The sequence below is a fragment of the Symphalangus syndactylus genome, chromosome X (assembly GCF_028878055.3).
Source record: "Symphalangus syndactylus isolate Jambi chromosome X, NHGRI_mSymSyn1-v2.1_pri, whole genome shotgun sequence".
Classification (NCBI taxonomy): Eukaryota; Metazoa; Chordata; class Mammalia; order Primates; family Hylobatidae; genus Symphalangus; species Symphalangus syndactylus.
In genome coordinates, this window is record NC_072447.2 from 118,912,675 (window position 1) to 118,935,530 (window position 22,856).

Sequence of the window (22,856 nt, forward strand, 5' to 3'; positions counted from 1 at the left end):
AATGCCAACAGCAAAGAGGAGAAACGGGTCCTAGGAACTGTGAAAGGCAAGGGCCGGAACACCACATACACTAGAAACTTGTAGCCAACTAGAGAGTGCTCTGCGTGGAGAGAATATTTTTAGAAAGGGGTGTGGGGTGGGAGATGGGCGGGTCTTTCCTTTTTTTTTCTTCTAGTGAGCCAAGCTCCTGATAGGAGACTTGGTGAGGGGTATACGCCCAGCTCCACCCCTTGGGGGCTTAGCAACAGCGAAGGGAGAGGCTATGATTGGAGGATCAGGTTAGCTCACCACCCTGCTCCTCCTGCGCGGTAAGGGGGCGGTACACGCGCCCTACCTCGGAGTGTGTGGCGCCATGATACAGAGGAGATGGCTTCGTTTCAGAAGCTAACACTTTCTGAAAAAGTGCCGCCAAATCATCCCAGTCGGAAAAAGGTTAACTTCCTAGATATGTCTCTAGGTATGTAAATCTCGGATCCCAGTCCCCACTAGTTTGGGCTCGCTGATCTTGAGCGCAAGACCTCGGCATAGCGCTGACTGTAAGTGGCGTCGGGAGGAACACAACCCTTAGAGGAGAGGCTTCCCGCTCAGGGCATCTCCACACCTGCCCCACCCTGACGAACCCTGGGACCACTTGGCCCCATCCCTCCTCTCCTTTTCTTCTCCTCACCTCCAGCCCTCTCCTTTCAGGTGGGGAACTGAGGGAGGCTGACAAGAAGCTCGTGGGGATTAAGGATTGCTGAAAGGGGCAGGCGGAGAAAATAGACCGCTATTTCCGTGTATTTTACTCTCCTAAGAATTGATACCTAACTACTGGCCTCCTTCAAACACATGGAGCCAAGTGCTCTTCTCAGTCCAAGCGGATGTCATAAATCACTCCAGGGCCCGGAGGAGCAAGCCTTAGGCTATTTTACTAGGGATCCCAGCGTGGTAGTGCCAGGAGTTGTTGGTGGGTTGGTGTATCTGCTTTGTTGGCTGGTGGTTATTCGAAGGGGTGGTTGGTCCATTTATTTGCTTGCTGGCTGGTGGTTATTCGCTCTGGATCGCCTTTCTTTGCTGGCGCTCTCTAGTCTCTAACCTGAGACCTCTACATGGAGAGTGGAACCTTAGAAAAAAGAAATCCTTTATCAAGGCCCTTAACCTCCTCCATTCGCACCAAACCCAGAAAAAGTGGATTTTACTTGGACCAGTTCCTCTGCTGTTATGCATCTTAGAAATAGGGGAGGAGAGGAGGAAATAGACTTTCCAAGCCAAGTGGGGAGTGAGCAGAGCTGAGTAGAGGATGGAAGCTGACTTTAGAAATGGAGAGGGGCATCAGAGCACGGAAGAAGGAAGCTGTAGAAATGGGGGAAGGAGGATAAAACAGAAAAGGGCTACTTTATTTAGTTAGGGGTGTGTATGTGTGTGTGTGTGAAACAGGGGCTTGCTCTGTTTCTCAGGCAGGTGTGCAGTGGCATCATCTTGGCTCAGTGCAACCTCCGCCCCCTGGGGTCAAGCTGGGACTACAGGCACGCGCCACCACACCCGTCTAGGTTTTTTTTTTTTTTTTAAATTAGTAGAACAAGGTTTCACCATGTTGCCCAGACTGGTCTCCTGGTCTCAAGAGATCCACCCGACTCGGCCTCCCAAAGTCCTGGGATTACAGGCGTGAGCCACTGCCCCCGGCCTAGTTAGTTATTTTTGAGATAAGGTCAGGGACTGTTGTCTGGGCTGGAGTGTAGTGGCACGATCACGGCTCACTGTGGCCTCAAGCTCTCAGGCTCAATCAAGTGATCCTACCACTTCAGCCTCTCGAGTAGCTGGAACCACAGGTGCTCACCACCACGCCCACCTAATTTTTAAATTTTTGTAGAGATTGGGTCTCCTTATGTTGCCCAGGCTGGTCTTGAACTCCTGGCCTCAAGCAATCCTCCCGGCTGGGCCTCCCAAAATGATGGGATTGTGGGCCTGAGCCACTGCGCCTGGCCAAGGGCCACTTTAGAAATGAGAAGGGGAGAGACAGAGCAGTGGGAGCTGAGCTTCTATGTGGATGCGCAGGGTGGAGCAAGGAGAAGCAGGAACAAGGAGGGAGGACCTCAGAAATTGATGGAGCAGTGGAAAGAGGGTTCACCTTAGAGATGAGGGTAGGGGAGCAGAGCAGGGAGGGCTGAACTTTAAAAGGGGCAGGATAAGTGGAGGGAGAGTGTACCATAGAAATGAAGAGGGCCGGCTGGGCTTGGTGGCTCATTCCCTATAATCCCAGCACTTTGGGAGGTTGAGGTGGGTGGCTCACTTAAGGCCAGGAGTTCGAGACCAGCCTGGCCAACATGGTGAAACCCCATCTCTACTAAAAATACAAAAATTAGCTGGGCATGGTGTTGCGTGCCTGTAGTCCCAGCTATGCAGGAGGCTGAGGCAGGAGAATTGCTTGAACCTGGGAGGTGGAGGCTGCAGTGAGTTGAGATCACCGCACTGCACTCCAGCCTGGGTGCCAGAGTGAGACTTCATCTCAGAAAAAAAAATAATAATAATGAAATGAAGAGGGGTGCCATGGCTCATGCCTGTAATCCCAGGAGGCAGAGGTCAGGCTGGTCTTGAACTCCTGACCTCAAGTGATACGCCCACCTCGGCCTCCCACAGTGCTGCGATTACAGGCGTGAGCCACCCCACCTGGCCTAAACTTTCTTTATAGTGTCCTTTGAAGTCCCGAAGTTTCAGATTTTGATAAAATAAAATTTATCTGTTTTTTGTTGTTGTTCATGCTTTGGTGTCATATCTAGAAAATCATGAAGATCATACCCTTGTTTCCTTCTGAGAGTTTTCTAGTTTTAACTCTTACATTTACATCTTTGATCCATTTTGAGTTAATTCTTGTATATGTGGTGAGTTAAGAGCCAACTTCATTCTATTGCATTTTGATGTCTAATTGTTCCAACACTACTTGTTAAAAAGACGAATTTTCCTCCATTGAAAGCTCTTCTTGGTGGAATTGCTTTCTTAATTTCGTTTTTGGATAGTTCATTGCTGGTATATATAAATAGAATTAATTTTTGCATATAGATCTTGTATCCTGCAACCTTGCTGAGCGTGTTCATTAGTGCTAATCTCCGTGTGTGTGTGTGTGTGTGTGTGTGTGTGTATCTTTAGGAATTTCTGCATACAAGATCACGATATCTGAGAACAGAGATAGTTTTACTTTTTTCTAATCTGCTTGCCTTTTATTCTTTTTCTTGACTAATTGCTCTGGATAGAATTTCTAGCAAAATGTTAATTAGATGTGGTGAGACTGGACATCCTTGACTTGTTTCTGATCTTAGGGAGAAAAGCTTTCAGTTTTTCACCATTAATCATCATTTTACCTTTGGTTGGGTTTTTGTAGATGCCCTTATGAGGCTGAGGAATTTACCTGCCTCCCACTTTACTTCTGAGGGGGAATGGCCATGAAAAGTAACAAAGTATTTTTTGTTGTTGTTGTCTTTAAGATGTTTTTAGCAATCTATTTTAAGATTGGTATCAATTTCCTCTTCTAAGACATGGTCCCTGTTGATCCCGTACTGCTACTTCCCCCTACCCCAACTTCATCACAAGTTCTGAAATATTTTGTGGCATTAAAATGACTTTAAAAATAATATTTGGTCACTGGCCAGGGCTGGGACTAGGATGAGGTAAATGAAGCACTTGCTTCCAGTATAAAGTTCAAGGAGTCACAAAAAAAATTGTTAATAGGGATAATTAATATTTTAATGAAATACTTAAAAAATTAAATGGACAAACTACAGCCGTCTGTCTGGCCACCTGTTTTTATAAATAAAGTTTTCTTGACCTAAGAACCAGAGTGAAGCAAGTGAAGGAGGGCTGTACAAGTACAGGGTCTGAGCTGATCCTATTTTTTTTTCTTTTTTGAAATGGGATCTCACTCTGTCACCCAGGCTGGAGTGCAGTGGCATTATCACAGCTCACTGCAGCCTCGACTTCCTGGGTTCAGGCAATCCTCCCACCTCAGCCTTCCAAGTAGCTGGGATACAGGCATGTGCCACCACGCCCAGCTAATTTTTTTGTATTTTTGTAGAGACGGGTTCTCACTATATTGCCTAGACTGGTCTCGACTTCTGGGCTCAAGCGATCCACCCACCTTGACCTCCTAAAGTGCTAGGATTACAGGTGTGAGCCACCACATCCGGCCTTTGATACTATCTTTTAAAAAACAAAAGTTTGATATTTTGTTCATCACGGATTGGTTTTGCATTGATTTTTATTTTTGAAAATACTGTGAGGTGGGCGTGGTGGCTCACGCCTATAATCCCAGTTCTTTGGGAGGCTGAGGCAGGTAGATGACCTGAGGTCAGGAGTTCGAGACCAGCCTGGCCAACATGGTGAAATCCTGTCTCTACTAAAAATACAAAAATTAGCCGGGCGTGGAGGCGGGCACCTATAGTCCCAGCTACTTGGGAGGCTGGGACAGGAGATTTGCTTGAACCCGGGAGGCCGAGGTTGCAGTGAGCCAAGACCGTGCCACTGCACTCCAGCCTGGGTGATGGAACTAGACTCTGTCTCAAAAAAAAAAAATTAAAAAAAGAAAATATTGTGTTAAGATATTGTAATCTTGATTACTGAGTTTTGGGAGACCTCCTTGAATTTTGTGCCTGAAGTGAATTCCTCACTTACCTCACTCTATGCCCTGCCTTGTCACTGGGACCTTGAAGGGAGAAAAACCCAGAACTGAAGGGAATTTACAGCACCGAGGTAAAACTTCATGCTTCCTGCACTTTTCTTTGTGTTGATTTCACTGACGTTTTTGCAACTGCTAACAGAAAAGACAAAACAAAACTGATAAATAGCTAAAGCAATGGGTTTATCTCAAAATTCAGAGAAATAAGGGCCATAGTTGCAGAGTGGCTTGGTCCCAAAAATGTAGTAGTTGTGTGACCTTGTGCAAGTTGCTCCATCTCTTGGGGCCTGAGTTTCCTGATCTGAATAAAATCTACATCATAGAGTTGTTGAAGATTAAATGAGATAATACAGGTAATGTTCACAAAGTATGCTGCCTGACGTGGAAAAAGCTGAGTAAATATTTGCTGTATGTGCCCTGGAAAGTGGGCCTAAACCCTCACTTTTGGGTAGCCAGCAATTTGGCAAGCTGGAGAAGTTACCTCTCCTCTCAGGATTTTGTTATCAAACTTCAGAGATGCAGTAGACATGAAAGCGATTAAAAACCATCTAGGTGAAAGATGGGGTTTAAACAGCTCACGTCTGTCTCTGGGAGACTGAGAGAGATGGTGGTGTCGTGTAACTTGAATAATTGTGAAGTAAACGGAATTAGGAGGCACTTATATTTTAGTAGATGATTACAGCTGGAAGGATACTGGAGAGTCTGCTTTGGGAAAGATTGGTTCAGTTATTTGAAAGGCTGAGGAAAGATGTTGAGTTGAATTTGGTAGGTTAGTTGGAGATTAAGTATGACTGTAAGATCTCATAGTCACCGAGTTGTAAAAAATCTTGAGGTCACTGTTTTATCCTTTTAAACGTTGGTTCTCTATATCCATATTTTAAACGTTGGTTCTCTATATCCATATTTATACCTCTTTAGACAGATGAGAATCCCAGTTTTGATCCTATCAGGAGGAACAGCAAAACTTTCGACTAGTCATCACAGGCCCTTGCGGTTTATTTTGTTTTTATTTTTATTTAATTTTTTGAGACAGGGTCTCTGTCGCTGAGGCTGCAGTGCAGTGGCACAATCACAGCTCGCTGCAGCCTGGACCTCCCAGGCTCAAGCGATCCTCCCACCTTTGCCCCCAGAGTAGCTGGGACCCTAGGTGTGCACCACCACACCTGGCTCATTTTTTGTATTTTCTTTGGTAGAGACAGAGTTTCTCCATATTGCCTAGGCTGGTCTCGAACTCGTGGGCTTGAGCGATCTTCTCGCCTTGGCCTCCCAAAGTGCTGGGATTACAGCCGTGAGCCACGGTGCCAAGCTGAGGCCCTTGCAGTTTGAAGGCACGAAAAATACACAATAAATAGTAAATACATGTTGCTTTCTATGATGTAATGAGAAAGCATAGTTTTTCCTGATAAATTTCCCCATGTTTTTCTCAGTGAAAATAATACTTGTTAACAATGCATATCTTTGTTTTTAGATAACTAAACACATGCTTTAGAAATGCAGTAGTATGTTGGATGCAAGGTTATTACTTCCATTGTAATACACGCTAAAGTAGGAAAAGGCTCTACAGATTTATTTTTGTTTTCGTCCTCAGTAAACATACCCAAAAAGTATTAGAGTCTTTTTTTTTTAAACAAATAAAAGGCAAAAATAAGACCAAAATTCGAACTGGTAACAGCAAGAACTTAATAGGAACTCTACTCCCCTGTTAATTACTTTTACCTAAAAGAGACTGATGCAAAAGTGTTGTAGTTAGAAAGAAAAGAACTCTTTCTGCCTGCTGGATATGTTAGTCCACGAATCCACAAATATGGATTATCCACTCTGTATTCTGTGCTAGGCACTTAGTACACTAATAAATAAATAGTGGTCTCTTCTCAAGTACCTCCTAATCTAGCTGGAGAGACAGCTAAGTAAATATGTGCAATTATACATTGTTTTAAGTATTCTGGAAGTATGTATAGTCAGAATTTTTCAGAAATTGAGAGGAACCTAAGTCACTTACATTTTTTGAGGTTTCCAGTGTTTTAAATATTTAAAAAATGGCAAAACAAAAATTGTGGTGTATTTTACATGTTTATAAATATAAAATAGTGCTTTCGGCCGGGCGCAGTGGCTCACGCCTGTAATCCCAGCACTTTGGGAGGCCGAGGCGGGCGGATCACGAGGTCAGGAGATCAAGACCATCCTGGCTAACACGGTGAAACCCTGTCTCTACCAAAAATACAAAAAAATTACCTGGGCGTGATGGCGGGCGCCTGTAGTCCCAGCTACTCGGAGAGGCTGAGGCAGGAGAATGGCGTGAACCCGGGAGGCGGAGCTTGCAGTGAGCCGAGATTGCGCCACTGCACTCCAGCCTGGGCGACAGAGCGAGACTCCGTCTCAAAAAATAAAATAAAATAAAAGATAAAAGATAAAAAAAAATAGTGCTTTCAACCCACTGTAAAATATAATGCAATTTAAGTATACTTTTCACAAGAAAATTAATTACGCAATTTAAATAAAAATGTAATTATTCATATGGCACCTCAAGCAGTGTGATCAGCTTTAAACTGTGTGAGGAATACTGTCTTTCTTCAGTCCTGACAGTTTATTTCTAAGAGTAAGTATGTCAAGAATTCAAATTTGGCCGGGCGCGGTGGCTCACGCTTGTAATCCCAGCACTTTGGGAGGCCGAGGCGGGCGGATCATGAGGTCAGGAGATCGAGACCACGGTGAAACCCCGTCTCTACTAAAAATACAAAAAATTAGCCGGGCGTGGTGGCGGGCGCCTGTAGTCCCAGCTACTCGGAGAGGCTGAGGCAGGAGAATGGCGTGAACCCGGAAGGCGGAGCTTGCAGTGAGCCGAGATTGCGCCACTGCACTCCAGCCTGGGCGACAGAGCGAGACTCCGTCTCAAAAAATAAAATAAAATAAAAGATAAAAGATAAAAAAAAATAGTGCTTTCAACCCACTGTAAAATATAATGCAATTTAAGTATACTTTTCACAAGAAAATTAATTACGCAATTTAAATAAAAATGTAATTATTCATATGGCACCTCAAGCAGTGTGATCAGCTTTAAACTGTGTGAGGAATACTGTCTTTCTTCAGTCCTGACAGTTTATTTCTAAGAGTAAGTATGTCAAGAATTCAAATTTGGCCGGGCGCGGTGGCTCACGCTTGTAATCCCAGCACTTTGGGAGGCCGAGGCGGGCGGATCACGAGGTCAGGAGATCGAGACCACGGTGAAACCCCGTCTCTACTAAAAATACAAAAAATTAGCTGGGCGTGGTGGCGGGCGCCTGTAGTCCCAGCTACTCGGAGAGGCTGAGGCAGGAGAATGGCGTGAACCCGGGAGGCGGAGCTTGCAGTGAGCCGAGATTTCGCCACTGCACTCCAGCCTGGGCGACAGAGCAAGACTCCGTCTCAAAAAAAAAAAAAAGAATTCAAATTTAAGGCTCTTTGGTGAGGCCTGGATCAAATGTCTCTCCTTGAGAGATTGGCTAAGTGTTCTCTAGGTGGATTCAATGGAGAATATCATTACAGAGAGCAGAATGAACAAAGCCCCATGTCTCTGTACTGATATATCCTGAGAACTAAGGAAAAGGACATGAGAATCTGGAAAAATACTATAGTATTAAGGATGCTTTCTTCATAACCTCATAGCCTATGTTGGAAGGGCGTTTAGTCAGCTTACCCAGGTTCATAAGCATTTGCTTTCTCTTCAATATGAAGAGGCTGAGCAGCAATTTGATTTCATCTCTAAGTCGTAGCTGATGAGATCTACCCAATTCCATTACAATCCAACAGATCAAATGGTGGTCTCTGGAATTACAAAGTCTAAGGATTAAAATTACGTATGATTTCACTTAAAAAAAAAAAACCCTGCAACACATTCCAGGGTGTGGATAATTCAAAAACATTTTTAAAAATAAGTTTTATGCCGGGCGTGGTAATTCACACCTATAATCCCAGGAGATGTCAGCCATTTCAAAGAAAATCAGAATCAGATTTTTTTCTTATTATTTTAATTGTTTATTATTTGTTTGTAATTTTTGTGGGTATATATTAGGTGTATATATTTATGGGGTACATGAGATGTTTTGATACGGGCATGCGTGCAATTGCAATGTGAAATAAGCACATCATGGAGATTATCCATCCTCTTAAGCATTCATCCTTTGAGTTACAAAAAATCCAATTACACTCTTTATTTTAAAACATATAGTTATTATTGACTATAGTCACTCTGTTGTGCTATCAAATAGTAGGTCTTATTCATTCTTTCTATTTATATTTTATTGTACTACCTATGTATTGAAAAGTTGTTGTAGTTATTTTTTATTGGTTCATCGTTTAGTCTTTCTACTTAGGATGAGAGTAGTTTATATACCACAGTTACAGTATTATAATATTCTGTGTTTTTCTGTGTACTTACTATTACCAGTGAGTTTTATACCTTCAGATGATGACTTATTACTCATTAATGTCTTTTCTTTCTGGTTGAAGCACTCCCTTTAGCATTTTTTATAGGACAGGTCTGGTGTTGATGAAAACCCTCAGCTTTTGTTTGTCTGTGAAGCATTTTATTTCTCCTTCATGTTTGAAGGATATTCTCACTGGATATGCTATTCTAGGGTAAAGTTTTTCCCTTCAGCACTTTAAATATATCAGCCCACTCTCTCCTGGCCTGTAAGGTTTCCACTGAAGGGGCTGCTGCCAGATATATTAGAGCTCTTGTTTGTTATTTGTTTCTTTTCTCTTGCTGCTTTTAGGATCCTTTCTTTATCCTTGACCTTTAAGAGTTTGATTATTAAATGCCTTGAGGTAGTCTTCTTTGGGTTAAATCTGCTTGGTGTTCTATAACCTTCTCGTACTTGGATATTGATATCTTTCTCTAGGTTTGAGAACTTTTTTTTTTTTTTTTTTTTGACAGAGTGTCGCTCTGTAGCCCAGGCTGGAGAGCAGTGGCGTAATCTCAGCTCACTGCAACCTCTGCCTCCCAGGTCCCCGTTAAGCAATTCTCTTGCCTCAGCCTCCCGAGTAACTGGGATTACAGGTACATGCCACCATGCTCAGCTAATTTTTGTATTTTTAGTAGAGATGGGGTTTCACCATGTTGGCCGGGCTGGTCTTGAACTCTTGACCTTGTGATCCGCTGGCCTCAGGAACTTCTCTTTTATTATCTCTTTGAATAAACTTGCTCTGTCACCAGGGCTGGAGTGCAGTGGCGCTCTTGGCTCACTGCAACTTCAGCCTCCCAGGTTCAAACGATTCTCCTGCCTCAGCCTCCCAAGTAGCTGGGATTACAGGTGCACACCGCCACACCCAGCTAATTTTTGTATTTTTAGTAGAGGTGGGGTTTAACCATGTTGGCCAGGCTGGTCTCAAACTCCTGACGTCAAGTGATCCACCTGCCTCGGCCTGCCAAAGTGCTGGGAATACAGGCGTGAGCCACCACTCCCAGCCTCTTTGAATAAACTTTCTACCCCTATCTCTTTCTCTACATCCTCTTTAAAGCCAATAACTCTCAGATTTGCCCTTTTGAGGCTGTTTTCTAGATCCTGTAGGTGTGTTTCATTGTTTTTTTTTCTTTTGTCTCCTCTGATTGTACATTTTCAAATAGCTTTTCTTCAAGCTCACTAATTCTTTCTTTTGCTAGATTCATTCTGCTGTTAAAGGGCTCTGATGCATTCTTCAGCATGTCAATGGCATTTTTCCAGTTCCAGAATTTCTGCTTGACACTTTTAAATCATTTCTATCTCTTTGTTACATTTATCTGATAGAATTCTGAATTCCTTCTGTGTTTGCTTGAATTTATTTGAGTTTCCTCAACACAGCTATTTGGAATTCTCTGTCTGAAAGGTCACATATCTCTGTTTCTCCAGGAGTCGTCCTTAGTGCCTTATTTAGTTCATTTGGTGAGGTCATGTTTTCCTGGATGCTGTTGATACTAGTAGATGTTCTTCAGCGTCTGGGCATTGAAGGGTTAGGTATTTATTGTAGTCTTCATTGTCTGGGCTTCTTTGTACTCATCCTTTTTGGGAAGGCTTTCCAGATATTTGAAAGGACTGCAGTGTTGTGATCTAAGCAGTTTCTACTTTAGGGGACATCGCAAGCCCAGTAACACTGTGGTTCTTGCAAACTCGTGGAGGTACTGCCTTGATGGTTTTGGACAGGATCTGGGAGAATTCTCTGGATCACCAGGCGGAGACTCTTGTTCTTTTCCCTTATTTTCTCCTAAACAAACAGAGTGTCTCTGTTCTGAGCCACCCAGAGCTGGGATGGAGTGACACAAGCAACGCTGGGGCCACCACCACTATGACTGCACTGGGTCAGACCCGAAGCCAGCACAGCTCTGGGTTTCACTCAAGGTCTGCTGCAAATACTCCTGGCTACTGCCTAGCTTGCTCAAGGCCCTGAATCTCTACAATCAGCCAGTGGCAAAACCAGCCAGGCCTGTGTCCTTTCCTTCAGGGTGGCAAGGTCCCCCAAGCCCGAGGGGGGTCCAGAAGTGACATCTGGGACTCAGGACCTAGAGTCAAAAACCTTAAAAGTCTACCTGGTGTTCTATTGTATTATGGCTGAGCTGGCACTCATACCACAAGATACAGTCCTTCCCACTCTTCCCTTCCCTTTCCAAAGGCAGAGGAGCCTCACCCCATAGCCAGTCACCCTAGGCCAGGAAGAGTACTGTTGGACTATCATAGATGTTCCCTTAAGGCTCAGGGGCTCTTAAGTCAGCTTGGGATGAATGCTGCCTGGTCTGAGACTCACCCTTCAGAGCAGTGAGCTCCCCTCTGGCCTAGGGCAGTTCCAGAAGTGTTATCCAAGAGTCAAGTCCTGGAATCAGGGATTCCAAGAGCCCACTTGATGTTCTACCCTTCTGTGGCTGTGCTGGTACCTGAAGCCAGCAAGTCTCGGAGTCTCACCCAAGGCTCTCAACATAGTACCAGGGTATTGCTGCTAGTTATTCAGGGCCCAAGAGCTTTTCAGTTAACAGTTGATGAATTCTGCCAGGGCTGAGTCCTTTCCTTCAAGGCAGTCGGTTCCCTTCTGGCCTACGGTGTGTCTAGAAATGTGGTCCAGGAGCTAGAGCCTGAAACAGGAACCTCATAACTCTAACCAGTGCCCTATCCTGCTGTGGGTGAGCTGGTATCCAAGATGTAAGACAAAGTCCTCCCTACTCTTCCCTCTCCTCTCAAGTGGAAGGAAGGGGTCTCTCTTGGAGCTGTGAGCTGTTCAGCCTGGGGTTAGGGGAGGGGCGATGCCACCACTCCCTTGGCTGCCCCAGCTGGTGTCTCAGTATGTCGTGTGGCCCCCCGAGTCCACACTCTGTTGGCCCAGTTCAGCACTAAGGCTTGCCTAAGAGTTGCAGTCCTTATGGCCTAGACCAGGTGTTTCCAATCTTTTGGCTTCCCTGGACCACACTGAAAAAATCATTGTCTTGAGCCACACATAAAATACACTAACATTAACAATAGCTGATGAGCTAAAAAAAAAAAAAAAATGCAGAAAAAATCTCATAATGTTTTAAGAAAGTTTACGAATTTGTGTTGGGCTGCATTCAAAACCGTCCTGGGCCGTGTACGGCCTGCAGGCCGCGAGTTAGAAAAGCTTGGCCTAGATTACCTTTCAGGTTTACTTGGAGATCCAGAGCACTGTAGCTCTTGATGGAGAGGTTTGTGGGAACTCATGCTCGGACTGCCGGGATGGGTGATTCCTCTCTGACTGGGGCTGGTTTAAATCTTCCCTCCATGGGCAGGTGTCAGGTGAGTTTGGTCCAGTTTTCCTTTCTGCTCTAACAGGACAGCACTAAATTCAATGCCTCATGATTGCTGTGTTCTTCCTTCCCCAGTGCCCAGAGATGCTCTTGGCACCACCATGTCATTGCTGCCGGGGGTGGGGGAGGGGTGGCATTGGCGATTCAGGACTGTTTTTTTCTGTCTCTTCAGTGCCTCTTTCAGTGATAAGAAGTTAAAACCAGTTACTATGAGTACTCACGTGATTTTTGGTTTTTATGAAGGTGTTTTTTCTGTGTAGATAGTTGTTAAATTCGCGTCCTTGCTGGGGGGACGATCGGTGGAGGCTTGTATTCTGCCATCTTGCTCCCTATCCCAGAATCAGATATTTAGAGACCTGAGGCAGGACTAGTACTAAGCAAAATAATAAAGGCGTGGTTAATCTGTGTCACCCAACTGCGTCTTTTGTACCCTTTTCAGCTCTTCTTTTAGAATCTCCAGTTTTTTCCAAATACCTAGCTTGTCCTTTTTTTCTTTTTCTCTTCTTCCTGAGTGTAGCTTCCAGAAGGTGTGGGGGGCTTGTGCTTATTTCTAAAGATGTCTTAACATGAGTAAAGTTTTATCCACTGATAGAGCATCCCACCTGTAGACTTTTCCATTCTAGATGTTAGGAGAGATATTTTAGAGCAAGTCGTACCTGTCTGTCATTCTTTAAATTATGCCATGCAAGTGCTTTCTGCCTGAGTATGTAAGTACGTGCCTGACTACAGAGTCAAGTCTGATTGCTTCCTGCTACTACAATAATCTAGATTCCTCACTTCTGTGGTGTCTTCTATGAACTTCCATCACCACTTTCTTACTTTTGGCACTTCCTTTTTCTTTGCTAGTTTTTGATAATATACATGTAACTAATTGTCTATCACTTACATTTAATCAGATAGACATTTAATGGTCTATCACTTTACATTTAATTACTGATTTACATTTATTTAGTCAGCAACTTAATGACTCTATTGCTCTATATTTCTGTGACACTGAAATAACATTTAGTAAAATCATTTATTTAGATGATATCCCCCCTGAGCTATCGCAGTGTGAAAGTATTTTGCTTTTGCCTGAATAAAGTAACCATATATCTAACAGGAATTGTTCTTTCTTGTTCCAACAAACCTAAGATGTCGGTACTGTTTGACCTTTGTTACAGAGTTTAACAAATTTATTATTATTATTGTATTATCATTTTTAGGGCTAACCAGTTTTTAGGTATTCTGAAATATGATGAGATAGGATATAGATTATTCACTAGAGACATTTTTATTTGGCTTTTGCCATTTTATTCATTTTTTATGTATTTTCTAATACAGATGACATTATAATCTATAAAGAGTTAGGAGGGACAAATGCTGAAGAAGAAGAAAAGAATAAAAGACAGAACCATAGTAAAAAGGAATCGTCTTCAAGACAGCAATCAAATGCTCGTAGACATCGCCATCGGAGAGGTAAAGTATGCTGAAAACAGTCACACATGGTAAAAAGAGTCTGAAATATTTGTGAATAACTAGATAAGTAAAATCAGGAATTCACAATATTGTTCTAAAGTTGCATTATGTTGCTTATTTTATTTTTTCTGGGCATGGGCTCATACAGGGTTGGTAAGAATTTATGCCATGTCATACGAATAAAAATTTATTTTAATTTATAAGAATTACTTCCCTAATGGAGAGTGGGATAAGAAAAGTAACCATATGAGCTGAGAGATATTTTGTACTTGTTTACAAGCCTGGGTTGGTTGGTCCAGTTCCACTTTTAGGAGGCAATACAGGAGGGTTAAGAGCATAGTCAATAATCTGAACACTATGGCATCCATATTTTGAAAATACAAATGTTGTAAGACAAAAAGAGAAGGGTAGAACATGACAAATGTCCTCTATATACTTAACCTCATTGGTAAGTGCAGTATGCATTTTTTAATATGAATGTGCTACAGATTGCCACGATACAGAAGTCTTTTCAATAATTAAAGGTCTTCATGATCTAGTCAACAGATTGGAACCATTTTGACACTGTGATTACTATAAGCCCCGACAGTTGCCTATGCAGCTTCATTTAAGTTCTTGTGTGAATCTTCAGTGGCTCAGCATGTTCCGAGAAGAGAAGCGATGGTAGTTATTACAGGGGCAGAGCAGCCAAAAAGGGTAACATGGCCCATTCTTATGTGCTTAACCAGTCATCATAAAATTGATCTTTGTGAGCCTTTTGGACATATTCTTTGATGGGTTTTTAAACTGTCTTTATACCCAAACAAAGCAGACAATTGAGACAAATATTCACATGACTAATACAAAGCAGACAGTTTCTCTCCATCTCTCCTTTTTCTACTGGAGTATTCTTTCATTTAATTTCAGATAGTATGTCCCAACTTTGGTGGCATATGAAACCAAAATTGAGGTATTATATACTGAGAAGACTACCCTATTAAGGTATGCAAATTGAAATAGTATGGCAAAGACTGTTCTAGAATTCAGTGAGACTCCCAGATGATACCAGAGTAATGAAATATCAAAAGTTTTGCAAAACCCAGTGCATAGCCTTAAAAAAAATGAGATCAGAGATAATACTTCTGAAAGATACGTTGAATTTACTACTTGAAAATACAGAAAATATTTATTTTTCAAAGGCTACTCAAGATGCAGAAGCAACTCTGAGGAAGGAAATCATGATAAAAAACCATCCCAAGAACCTTCTGGATTCAAGTCTGGACAACACCCTTCAAATGGGAAGCCTTTAATTGAGCAGGTAGATAAGTACCAAGAATTAACCAATGTTAAAAATCCTACATTTAATATATTTCCTAATATTAATATATTTTTCTTAATAATATATTTCCTAATATTAATATATTTTTCCTAATAGTATATTTCCTAATATTAATTAATATCTCCTATAATTTTAATGATTAAAACAATCCCTGCTTTAAATTCTATTGAAAGCAGGGATTGTTTCTTGGTATTCCTCCATGGTGCCCTTGAACATATTTTAAAATCAATGTTTATTAGTTGATTTTTCCCCTGTAACTATTTTAATAAACATTTGACTTTTGCTATTTTCAGTCATTACTAAAACTTTCGAATTTATAAAAAGCCAAAATAGATTATTAGTTATTGTCATTAATCTTATATAATCATTTTTATTTGTCCTCATACAGAGGGTTTGACCTTAAGTTATAATATAAAAAGAGTTTTAGTATCTTTGCGAATGAACTGTAAAAGCCAGAAGTCAGATGATATCAGATATGAAATATACTCTGGAAGCAACAGGTGGCACAGACTATCCCTGTACAAATCCATTTCCTCTAAACACGTATAGGTGAGCCATTCAGTAGACAGGAATTTGAGAGGTGCTCAGATCCAGAATCATTAGCTAACGCTGGTGTTAATGTTTCATCCTAGCTTATAAACTGGTTCTTCTTAAGGTGTTAAGTGGTCATTTATCAAAAATGGCAGTTCTGGGAGCTTAAATCATTTTTGCCAAATCATGCAAATGCGAATGTTTATTTATTTGCTTGTTCATTTGTTTTGGAGAAAAACATGTTGCATTTTCAAATATTTAAAGGATTACTTTAAGTTGTTCAAATTATGATTCAGTGCCTACTCTGTGCAGGCACTATGATACCAGAACAGCCTGCTTCAAATAGTCTGTATGGTGGTGGAAAAGAAAGCTAAGAAAGAAATGTAATGCCAGGCAGTATGCAGTATGTGCATAATATGGCATAAGTTATATATTGTGGGGATGTAGAAATTCATTCTGATTGGGATTCTTGAGAAACTTTGATGGAAGAGATGGCATATGATCTGTGCCTTATAGGATGGGGAGATTTTTTTATAAAGTTTGGGAAGAAGAACATGAGCTTCCTTCTGATACAGTCCAAGATGCATAAATAAACTGAGAATAAATATTAAACAATATTTTCAAATTGAAAGCATCCTTGTCCTTTTATTTATTTTTTGAGACAGGGTCTCATTCCGTTGCCCAGGCTGGAATGTGGTGGTGTGAACATGGCTCACTGCCTCTTCGACCTCCCGGGCTCAAGCAATCCTCCCACTTCAGCCTCCCAAGTAGCTGGGACTATAGGCATGTGCCACCATGCCCTGCAAATTTTTTTTTTTCTTTTCTGTAGAGATGAAGTCTCACTATGTTGCCCAGGCTGGGAAAGTATCCTTCTATTATTCATACTTTTGAAACTTTTGAGACTATCATAGCCGAACTCACTAGAAAAAAATACCCTGCAATAAAGAAATGTATTAAAATTTAAGCATAATTATTTCACCAATAAATTGAATAATTACAGTTTTCAATAATACTTTACAATTCTATTAAGCTAGTTTCATACTTAACAAGATTTAGTCTTATTATCAGTGGAACACAGTTGTATTTGTTCACCCCATGTATTTATTCAACACAACCTTTTGATAGAAGGCTTCTCTTGTTTGTAAGGAAAGAAAACTAATGTGCATTTTGTTTTCCAAAGGTAGGAAATACATAGTACACAAGTTGATGAAAACATTTCTTATATAAACATTCATAAAAGGGACTGCAAGCTCCTTTGGAAAGGTACTTGGATACATACGGGTCTTTAGAAAATGGAACTCAGTCCTATCTTTCCTACTGACCCACTGTGCTCCCAACACCAATCACTTAGAAAAGAGAAAAGGTACATGTGCATTTCACCCGATCTCCTTATTTAGGTTTTTCAGTACAAAAGCTGGAGAGTGGCTATAGCTTTATGTTTTAGCAAAACAACTAACTTTTTACATTTTTATTTTAAAAAAAGTTTTCTGTGCATAATATCTTTTGTGCTGGTACCTCCCCTGCTGTTTAGCAGTTGCTTCCAGCTTCTGGTAGTGTTAAACTAGAAAGTCATAATGCCAAATTTAGGGGATGTTGTGTTTGTCAGGCAGCATATACTAGTAGAAAGCTTGATTTCTCAGCATGGTCTGTATGACTTTATCCACTTACATTTATGTAGCGTCATAGAGATTTGTCAAAGGTTTCATTATTTCCATTTGGCTGATTCACTCCACTGTCTTTTTGGCTTAAAAACTGAAAAGGTAGAAAGGCTGTGTTGTTGCCAGCCTAATTTACTTGAATAGTATTAAGCCAACCTTCCGCTTTTTTTACAGCTTCCTTTCCCCTTCCTTACTTCGTCTTTCTGTCTAGAATTAAGTATTAATTTATAATGAAAAGGTAGTTTCTTTTTAATGATCATTGAGTAGGCGAAGAGTAAACAATATGATTTTGAACACTTTCCTTTTGATCCTAAGGACTTACACTACAAAATATTCTATCAAAGTCACAGAATCTGTTGTTTCTTTAGTAAAACATAGATCAAGAAATTGGTAGGTAGAACATGACCTTAGAGTACAGTCAAACTCATAAAACAACTAATTTTCCATATTTTTATTTTATTGGTTTTAGTTGCATAGCATTTTTGTGCCAATGACATGATACAATGGAGCTATTCTGTAAGTTAGTTCTAAAAACTGGTTGATAAATAAAAGTAAGCACAGTGGAATTCTAAAAGAAATAGTTGCCCATAAAAATGGTCTTGAGAATATATCATTATGACTTAAATCATGAAGTATATGTTTCATTTGTTTTGCACAATTGGGATCCTTTTCAGGAGAAGTGCAGTGACAATTATGAGGCCCAAGCGGAGAAGAATCACGGCCAATCAGAGGGGAACCAGCATCAATCAGAAGGAAATCCGGACAAATCAGAAGACTCTCAGGGCCAACCAAAAGAAAATCATCATTCTGAGCGATCCCGAAACCACTTAAAGAGATCTCTTTGTCAGTCAGACAGATCTCAAGGGCAACTAAAGAGACATCATGCCCAATCTGAGAGATCTCATGGCCAATCCAAGAGATCTCATGGTCAATCTGAGAGATCTCATGGCCAATCCAAGAGATCTCATGGTCAATCTGAGAGATCTCATGGCCAATCAAAGAGATCTCATGGTCACTCAGAGAGATCTCATGGTCACTCAGAGAGATCTCATAGCCAGGGAGATCTTGCAGTCACTCAGAGTGATCTCATAGCCACTCAGAGAGATCTCATAGCCACTCAGAAAGATCTCATAGCCACTCAGAGAGATCTCATAGCCACTCAGAGAGATCTCATAGTCACTCAGAGAGATCTCATGGCCACTGAGAGAGATCTCATGATCAATCAGGGAGATCTCATGGCCAATCAGAAAGACATCAGAGATACTCAACAGGTAAAAATACAATGACTTCTTAATCATCAGAACAATGTGTTGCATTCTGTGGAAATAGAAAAGCATATATCTATATTCTAATGGCTAAATATGTATTTGTTTAAACAGATGTATATTAGGACAAAGATATAACTATTAGAATGGAGGTAATACATACATGGTATCAATATTCTTTCAATTTGATGTCCTCTAAGCTATCATCCAGTTACCCAAGATGTCCCATTAAGTTGTTCCCGGTAGGTCTGCTTTCCCTGGAAGAGCCCTATGTACTCAGCCTTTCCTATTGGGCCTTCCCCACAATTAGAATATTTTGACTTAGTGTCCTGTCCCCCTTGGACATTCCAACCTGGTAGGTAAGCTAATCTAACAACTGACTGCCAAATTGATAATATATAATCTATGATAATGAATACCTCTGTTTTCCACTTGTGTCTCCTTCCTAAGCCGTCCTCAGAGAGTCCTTAGCAGACAAATGGCAGATGTATCTTTGGGCAACTGAACTTTTCTGCTTTCCTCAAATCAGACCATAGGAGAAGATATACTTTATGCATAGATGTAATGCTAACCTTCTGAATATGTTTTGAATACATTTATATATTCACTGTTGCCTTATAAAACTGTTAGGGTAGGTCTGTCTACCCTAGCAAAAGAAACAGAGAAATTTAAATGTACTGGGAGTTATGTTTTTAAAAACACAAGATATGTTAATTGCAATTTGTTTGGTTATTCAATAAAAGTTTTAGTTTTAATTTCTCAGTGATTACCTTGTTTGTATTGACTGTAAATGTCTAGTCAAATATTTTAGGTTCATATTAACTGCTGCACAGAATTACTTACTTCAGCTAAAAAAAATTATTTCCGGCTGGGCGTGGTGGCTCATGCCTATAATCCCAGCACTTTGGGAGGCCGAGGCAGGCGGATCACTTGAGGTCAGGAGTTTGAGACCAGCCTAGCCAACATGGTCAAACTCCGTCTCTACTAAAAATACAAAAGTTAGCCAGGCGTGGTGGCAAGCGCCTGTAATCCCAGCTACTCGGGAGGCTGAGGCAGGAGAATTGCTTGAACCCGGGAGGCGGAGGTTGCAGTGAGCTGAGATCTTGCCACTGCACTCTAGCCTGGGTGACAGAGCAAGACTGTCTCCGAAAAAAAAAAAAAGTATTTCCAAGATGTGTGTATGAGTTACTGTGCATGTAGACGATGTCTGATGCAGGCATCATTTTAATGCAAAAGGCCCCACCCTACTTATATTAGCAGTATACACATAATTTGCTATAAAAATGAAAATATTTAATACTAATGACAAGCAATCCATATTTCTGCATTTATTAGGAATTTGTACACATTTTACTTAATTTTACCTATCAATTTTTGTTTGTCAAGTGGTATAATACTTCCATTAAGGCACTAAAAATTCTATTTAAATTATTGTCCATTGGCATATTCCTATCGTTTTGCAAATACATTTTAAAATATAATGAACAAGTCCACTCAGTTTTTTTCCTTTATGTTCCATTATAATTTTTTCATATTCTCAGCACAAATAGGTACCACCTGAATGGTTAAGGTTAAATTAATCATATGTAGAGCTATTACTAAAGAATACAAGCCAGGCGCGGTGGCTCACGCTTGTAATCCCAGCACTTTGGGAGGCCGAGGTGGGCGGATCACGAGGTCAGGAGATCGAGACCACGGTGAAACCCCGTCTGTACTAAAAATACAAAAAATTAGCCGGGCGTGGTGGCGGGTGCCTGTAGTCCCAGCTACTCGGAGAGGCTGAGGCAGGAGAATGGCGTGAACCCGGGAGGCGGAGCTTGCAGTGAGCCGAGATTGCGCCACCGCACTCCAGCCTGGGCGACAGAGCGAGACTCCATCTCAAAAAAAAAAAAAAAAAGAATACATAAATTACAGAAAATTAGCATGTATTAATTGATATTTTGGAGATTAATTATTCTACTCCATAACTTTCTACTCTAATATGTATTAGAATAACAATAAATTGACCAGGTGGGTTTAATAGCACCCTTCAGAACTAAAATTTGCTTCTATACCAAGTATAAAATAAAGATTTCAGTAATTTCATGATCCCACTAAAAATCTTCCCCTCAGGCCAGGTTCACCAGAAGGTAAAGACATGCCAGAGAGGCTACATTTCTGCTTTAAACAAACAAGTTAAATCTAAAGGCCATTGTGGCCTTAATAAATAGCTGGGCAAACACTTCAAATAAAATACGGTAGCATATTCAGAATATTATTTATTTATGAAGTTTGGAATAACTTATTTTCATTTTTGAAAAACTAATATGCCTCCCAATAAAAACTCTATAAACAAGATGTATGCAAACAAGGTGTAAATTTGAATTTTTAACTCCCTTAAAATACCTGATAATTGCAGGTTTTTGTCTTCTTTCCTGATATGGTAGTAATATTCATAGTCAAATGCCTTCCTTGGCTGGATTGATAGGTAAATAGAGAGGGATAGCAGAACAAAAACTGTCTTTTGTACCCACATTAGGTGTGGCAAAATGAAATGTGTGGCAAAATATGCATATCTTTACATTAGTTGGGCTGTCCACCTGATTAAAGCTTTTTAAACATAGATAATAGCTTCTGAGGAAATTATGTATTTAATTTGTAGTGCTTGCTACTTGAACTCCAATTATAGAGTGACAACTAATATCTCATCATTTAGCATCTCTTTGAATTTTAATACTAGGCAGCATTCCAAGTAATTCTTAAAATAGATTCAGGCTTGATTATAATTGACAATCAGATCTTTGGGTCTCAAATCCCTAATATATTGTATATCATTCTGAAGACAGAAGTTTTTTCTGATATTTGATTTTATTATTTGATTTTCCTATTTTTATTGGAAAGTGAAATTCTTCACTTTTCCCTAGCCCCATTTATTGCCCAGTTGTTTGTATTTTTCTTATTTCTTGAAAGAAGATGCCAGTGAGAATCTGGTTTGCATTTTTCTAAGGAATTGGCCTCTAATGCGGCATGAGTAGCATGAGTAAGTGGAAGTGACATAAGAATAAGAAGACATGTCTCCATGTCCCAAATCTGTCAAAGTATATGACATTGGACAAATTAGTTAATAACTGTGCATCTCAATTTCCTAATATGTGAAAGGAGGAGTTTGGACTACATGACTTTAAAGACCTATACCAACTAAAAACATCATATGAGTCATGAAAAACGAATGATTTATTCATTTTTTCATTAAAAAAATTGTGGTTAAAAAGATACAAAATTCACCATTTTATCCATTTTTAAATGTACAGTTCAGTAGTAAATACGTTCACATTATTATGCAATACATCTCTAGAACTTTTTCATCTTGTAGATCTTAATTCTATACCCATTAAACAACAACTCCCCTTTTCCCACTTCCCTCAGCATTCCCTACCATTTATTTTCCTACAATTTTGACTACTTCATATACCTCGTATAAGTAGAGTCATACAAGATTTGTCTTTTTGTGACTTTTATTTCACTTAGCATCTTGTTATCAACATTCATCTATACTGTAGCATGTGACAAGATTTCCTTCATCTATTAGGCTGGATGATATTCGTTGGAATGTATATACCACATTTTCTTTATCTACTCATCTATTGATAAACATTTGGCTTGCTTTCACAACTTGACTGTTATAAACAGTACTGCTAAGAACATGGATGTGTAAATCTCTTTGAGACTACCCTTTCATTTCTTTTGGGAATATACCCAGAAGTGGGAATACTGGATCATATGGTAGTTCTATTTTGAATTTTCTGAAGAACCCTCATACTATTTCTATACCAGTGGAACCATTTTACAGTCTCAACAGCACACAACTGTTCCGATTTCTCCACATGCGCAGCAATACTCGTTATTTTCCATTTTTCTGGTAATAGACAACCTAATGGATATGAAATGATATCTCATTGTGGCTTTCATTTTCATTTCTCTAATGATTAGTGATGTTGAGCATCTTTTCACATGCTTGTTGTGCATTTGTATATCATCTTTGGAGAAATGGCTGTTCAAGTCCTTTACCTGCTTTTTAATTGGGTTATTTGAGTTTTTGATGTTGTAGGAGTTCCTTATATATTCTGGATATTAACCTTTTATTGATATATGATTTGCAAATATTTTCTCCCATTGCATAGGTTGTCATTTCACCCTGTTGATTGTGTCTTTTGATGCACAAAAGTTCTTAACTTTAATATAG

The 22,856-nt window shown here is 40.4% G+C and overlaps 1 protein-coding gene across 1 annotated transcript; it reads left to right on the plus strand.

Annotated features, from left to right (window-relative positions):
- The first annotated feature begins 335 nt into the window (after positions 1 to 335).
- Positions 336 to 18,662, plus strand: LUZP4 (leucine zipper protein 4). The gene is made up of 4 exons (XM_055268805.2): positions 336 to 457; positions 13,728 to 13,862; positions 15,041 to 15,159; positions 18,044 to 18,662. The coding sequence occupies exons 1-4, from the start codon at positions 367 to 369 to the stop codon at positions 18,653 to 18,655; spliced, it is 957 nt and encodes a 318-aa protein (XP_055124780.1). The 5' UTR covers positions 336 to 366; the 3' UTR covers positions 18,656 to 18,662.
- Positions 18,663 to 22,856: the final 4,194 nt, after the last annotated feature.

Excerpts from the sequence above, each read along its gene's own strand:
- LUZP4 (XM_055268805.2), top strand. The coding sequence starts at position 367 with ATGGCTTCGTTTCAGAAGCTAACACTTTCTGAAAAAGTGCCGCCAAAT. Across the intron at positions 13,863-15,040 it reads TAGACATCGCCATCGGAGAG|GCTACTCAAGATGCAGAAGC; the intron begins GTAAAGTATGCT and ends TATTTTTCAAAG. Across the intron at positions 15,160-18,043 it reads GGAAGCCTTTAATTGAGCAG|GAGAAGTGCAGTGACAATTA; the intron begins GTAGATAAGTAC and ends GATCCTTTTCAG.